General features: G+C 35.4%; 1 protein-coding gene across 1 annotated transcript in view; it reads right to left on the reverse strand.

Annotated features, from left to right (window-relative positions):
* LOC125657564 (uncharacterized) overlaps positions 1 to 6,000 on the reverse strand; it is a 47,266-nt gene extending 41,266 nt beyond the window's left edge. The window contains exon 1 of the mRNA XM_048888227.2: positions 5,916 to 6,000. Within this exon, the coding sequence (XP_048744184.2) occupies positions 5,916 to 6,000 (85 nt within the window). The remainder of the gene's footprint in view (positions 1 to 5,915) is intronic.

The following is a 6,000-nucleotide window of genomic DNA, read 5'->3' on the forward strand; positions in this document are numbered from 1 at the left end:
CTCTGCCTTTAGAATAGATAAAATTTTGTTGATATAATATAAATCTTCCATTGAAGGCCACAGCAAGGAAAAACCGGTGTGATGGAGAGGTGGAGGTTTCAAAGGCGAAAGGAACAAGATCAGTAAAAAATTGTGAGGCAATTATTTTCTATTCCAAGTCCTTCTACAATTGTGTCAAAAGCTTAGAGAAAGGTCCTGCAGGGAAAGCAGAATGTAAGCACAAAGAAGAACAATATTATGGATTGACAGTGCAGCAGTTAATAGGAAGAGAGATGATAGAAACGTTAAAACAGTAAAAGGAACTAGGAAACTGCATTCAGTGTTGGGGAACAGAGGGAGACAATTCGGAGAAGAAGACGGCCATGCTTTTGTGAACAGTGCCTATGTTTCAGATATGACAGATGCATCAATACAGGATATGTTGAAATGTGGAAGACAGTTTTCTTGAAGTGTATCCTTTCAGTAAATGTGTTGATATTTGACTTTATGTTTAAGAAATGACTATTACTTAAATTTTCTATTTTAAAACAAAGGACAGCAACTGTACATTATAAATCAAACAAAATATACAAAAGACTAGAGCATGATAAACGAAATGTCTATATTTTTCAAACCTAAGGTGTCGAACATATAAATAACTTGTTTTATGCATGCCGCGTTCCCTGAGTTTGGTGAATTGTGATTTGCTTAAGAAATATAAGCAATCCATATGCCAATATGTTAACAGATTGTGGCGGATCAAGATATGGATCATGGTGTTGAAGGTATCATGCTAGATGCAGTTGGTGCTGATGATGAGGATGGATTGCTTGATGTTGGAGAGATGTGGCATAATGCAGCTAAACATACAAAACAATTTCAGGAAATTTCTTCCTGTTTGCCTTCGTGCACATTAACAAATGTCAGTTCGTGGAATCGTGTATTTTTTTTTATATTCCTCAATTGGTAGGATGGGGATCTCACTAAACATGTTCAGCCACACGGTACTATTTGCGCCTGAGCCAAGTCAGGATCTTCTAGCATTTTTAAAACTTGTTTGCTTTTGAATTTAGGTTCATTCTGTGTTTCAGAGTTTAGTCCGAGTCTGAGTCAAACTCCTTACGAAACATACAAGAAAAAAGGCAAAATATCGAAATCTGTGAAATTTTTCGAAGAATGTTTTTATTAAAGTTATACTGAGTTTTTATTTTATAAATTCCCTAAATATTATCCATATTTTGCCATTAGATGAAAATGATATTGATGTTGACCACAGTGTTGAGAACCATGAACAGTCTGCAGTTGAAGGGGTTAATTTGTTGGAGGTTGGTGGAAGTGATGACCTGTTTAATGTTGGAGAACTTCAGCTGCAGGACTTGAGTTACGACGCAAACACTTTCTTCTCTTATATCAAAGATGTAGATGATATTGGGTATGTATTGTACATTTCATGTCTGCTTAAATAAACAATTTGCTTCTTACTGCTTCATGCATGGTATTGATTTTGATACTTAATTTCAATACCACTTTATACATCATTTTTGTCATATTTAAAACCATGTATTTGAAAAGGCGGCAACATCCTTAAAAACTGTAACCATTAGACTTGTACATGTATATGATTTCGTAGGTTTGCACCAGGCAACTATGCACTCGTTAAGCATGGCTCTGTGTATCTACCAGCAGTTGCAGTCTGTTGAATTTGGTTCTTTTAATGTGTATTTTGATTTAGTTTGTATTAATTACCTTATTTTGCATTCTGTTGAATTAACCTGGAACTACAAATTGGCTTATGGAACCAATTGAATCCATTTAAATGCTGGTTACCCGTTGTCGATATTTTTTAAAATTGAATAATCCACAAGAATTTAGAAAATTTGTCAGATTTTTATTACTGAATACAAGTTTTCACTATGTATTGGTTCTGTTAAATTTTCAATTTTGGTCTCAAATTTTTAAAAGAGCTAGTTTGGATATTGATGTCAGATCGAAATTGCATTCCTTACCTGTTAAATAGATGGTATAGTTCAATGTATGTATGTGAATGTATTAATTAGTAAAACATAATTACCTGCATATTGTGTAGTGGTGAATAACTTATTTATTATTTATTTCCGATCACAAAGAAATGCCACTGACGACGAACATGACGAAAACTTCACTTATATTAATGTTAGAACATTTCAAAGGACAATAAATTGGGAGGAATTTTCTGTGCTGAAAAGGGATATTCTAAGAAAGATTAATGAACCGGAATTTGTGTTGATTGGTTCAAGATGTTATTGTAAATTTGTTCTCTGGGCAGAATGTCTTGGTGACCTTAAGTAGTTGAACAAAAATAAATACTGTCCTTTATGTTGAATATTGTTTATTTGCAACTTTTAAACTTTGAAATACAATAAAATTCTATCAGTTATCATATCACACTTCTGTATGTATTCATTCAGGTTAGATTATGTTTGTTTGTTTTCTTTTCTTTCTGGCCGCAGGTATGAACTTTAATAACAGCCATGCTGCTAGTATATATATTACGATGCATAAAAGTTGTCAAAATAGGGTTATGTTGCTCAAGGTTGTTGTTTTCACTCAAGAACTTGTGGATAATGTACAATATAACTCAAATGAGTACCGATTATTCAGATTGTGTTACTTTTATCCCCATCACTAATGATTTCCATCAAAATGTCCAAGGATATACATGACAAATGTGTTAGAAAGTGCTCGATTTTAAAAACACACTTTTCCAGCTTCTTAAATTAGAGATCATGCCGTCTGTGCTCGTTCACGTTTTGTATATTTTTGATGTTCTGTATATGTTTCTGTATCTTTGATATGAGTTAACTGTAAGCTGCAGGATTTTACAACTTGGAACATTTGATCACCATTATGAGAGGAAGATGCTCATCGCTTTTCAAGGTCAGAGATCGAAGGTCAAAGTTGTATCAGTTAATATGTAAACCTTGTATGCAGAATACAGACTGTACACATACTCGTCATGCCAAGGAAAAACCTATTGTTTTGAAGGTCAGAGGTCAAGGTCGTAGTAAATCTTAGAAAGAAAACATTGTGGGCATGATACAGACCGAACCGTAAGCTTCAAGATGTTACAGATTGGTACATTTGATCACCATGATGAGAAGATGTTTCAGTATTACTTTTCAAGGCCAGAGATCAAAAGTCATGGTTGTATGATCACTTAGTAGGAAAAGCTTGTAGGCAGGATACATACCGCACTATTGGGGCTAGGACTGTCAAACTTGTTACACAAACACCTATTGCCAAGTGGAGGATGACTACTGTTTCTCGATATCAAAGGTTAAGTTCATAGTACCAGGATACAGACCAAACCGTTGGGTTTAGGACCATCAAACTTGATACAAATGCACCTTATATCAAGTGGAAATATATGAAGTTTCTTTTTTTAACAATGCAAAGAAAGTATGTCACACCCTGATGATTGCTGATGCTACGTGAAGCCAAGTTCTACAAATCATGGTAGGGCTGGGACAATTCAGGGTTAGCTTCATTTGGTTCGGTTTTGATTCAGACCAGCACGATTAAATTTTTTTCCGATGCTGTTCATGATACGTCCAATGTATCTAATGAGAGCACAAAAATCAACAATTTTAATGAGGAGCATCTACTTGATTTAATTCTATTCACGGTTTGTATAACTTTATGTCATCATTTGTAAACATCATATCTATTTATAACTGCATTTTATAACTTCGATAGAAAAAGGAAAACACTGACAGTCTATTAAAATTTGTTATACTAATGTGCTGCATAATTTTTTGATTATTAAACAATTGTATATAGTCAATTTAGAATGTATATGATATTGTTTTCATTTATATATAAACATTCAACGATTCTAACAATTGAGAGTCTTTGCAAATCATTTACTTTTCTCTCATATAAACTGTCGAAACATTTAATTTGTAAAGGTTATCTTCTAGCATCCGAGTAATATTCACATTATCAAAGAGAAGGACCGTCCATCTCTTTGATAATGTGAATTTTACGAGGATGCTAGAAGATGACCGACTTGTCACATATTACGAAAGTTTCTCATTTTTATTGAACCATACATTTAATAATAAGGGTAGATTACCATATACCATCGTCGGAAGATGCATGTGCATATATATACACAAGCACCTGCAGTATGGATATTACTACCCTTCCCCCTTTTTTGTGGCAATAATTTCTCTGAAATGTGTGGATTTCTTGTCTATCTCAACCCGCTTTTGATTTATGTAATCGTTTCACGCTTTTTTAAAAATCCACCTATGACGTCATTCTTTTGTTCGAACACTCCATTATTTTTCAGGAATGGGGTGTTCGGAAAGTAGGTCAACCTTTATACAAGTAGATATAAATGCATGCGACAAAAGAATGAAAAACGTAAGACATGATTAAAATGCACAAAGTTTAGTTTAGCAAAGGTGGATTTTAAGTGGACCAATGTACTCGTATCACTCCATTCCTTAAAAGCAATGGACCTCGGCCCCTTCCGTCCATTACTTTTAAGGAATGGAGCGGTATACTCGTACATTAACCCTTACGTAAGCTTTAGAGATTGGCCTTCTACCGGTATAATAAAATACACAAGGTATGAAACAAAAATTTGTAAACAAACAGGGGGTCTCCATTTCAAGGCACATTTTCCATGTAGGACTTCTCTTCCACTGGTAGCCAAAAAGGTCACAGAGTACCAATTCATAACGTGTCGTGTGATTGGTCCGCGAATAATCCCGAGACGAAACAAACCACGGTGCGTACAACAAAATCGTACTCTGTGACCTTTAAGGCTGCCAGTGGAAGAGAAGAAGCCCTGTGCGATCAATGCACGCAAGACTGAGACAAATAAAAGATATGAGATGGGTTTGGAGTTGAAGATAACCTGCCGCTTACACATAAGCACCACTTCTCGTATATGTTATGGCACAATACGTTTGAAGTTTCTCATTTACCTCAGTTAACATTTGTTGAGGAGCAAGGATAGTGGATTGGTACAAGATTTTACTGGATCCAGCAATGTATCCGTGGGGTTTTTGTGAAGTTTCGGAATCCATCATAGTTACGGTAACTCGAAAAGTTCGTCTCATTCACTGGGATATCATATACGGGATAGTAATATTCATGTTATCCTTTTAATCAATTCTTCATGTTCAACCTATAGTCTGGTATAACCTTTGACAAAATTCACAATAAAGATGAAGTTTTGTCGCCAATTGAAAATTTGGGGCTCTTTGAATTTAGACTATATTAAAAGAAGTAATTTCATGTCGTTATTTTCAACTATATCAATATTACTAGTAATGATATGTCCAGCTGGACCATACATGTAGTTGAAAGAAAAACAAGAACATGTAGGTGGATTCTATTTCAAAGTCTCTATCTAAGCACTGTTTATTACAGTTTGTAATTGAAAAGTTTGGATGCGATAGTATAAATACAGGGTGTAACATTGAACTTGAAACATTGCTGGAATACAAGACTGATTTTTTTTCTATTACGAAGAATTATGGTTATGTTAATAGCATATATTCCTTTGTTAGCATTTAAGCTTAAGGAACCGATAGCCTAATTCATAGGGATTATCATCCTAACCCCGGGGTGCTTTAAAGAGCCTGTGATGGGCAACATCCGAGTAAACTTTTGTGCGAGTATTATGTGGATTGATTGATTGATTAAATATTGTTTATTCCCTCTCGAGAATATTTCACTCGTATGGAGACGTCACCACTGCCGGTGAAGGGCTGCAAAATTTAGGCCTATGGTCGGTGCTTACGGCCTTTGAGCAGGGAGGGATTTTTATCGTGCCACACCTGCTGTGAAACGGGACCTCGGTTTTTGCGGTCTCATCTGAAGGACCGCCCCATTTAGTCGCCTTCTACGACAAGCAAGGGGTACTGAGGACCTATTCTAACCCGGATGTGGACCTAACTGTCTGTTGCCGTTGAGTGAATAAGTGAGACATCGAGTATATTTAGGCTTTGTTTGAACGACGTCCAT

This window comes from Ostrea edulis, chromosome 1 (genome assembly GCF_947568905.1).
Source record: "Ostrea edulis chromosome 1, xbOstEdul1.1, whole genome shotgun sequence".
In the NCBI taxonomy this organism is placed as follows: domain Eukaryota; kingdom Metazoa; phylum Mollusca; class Bivalvia; order Ostreida; family Ostreidae; genus Ostrea; species Ostrea edulis.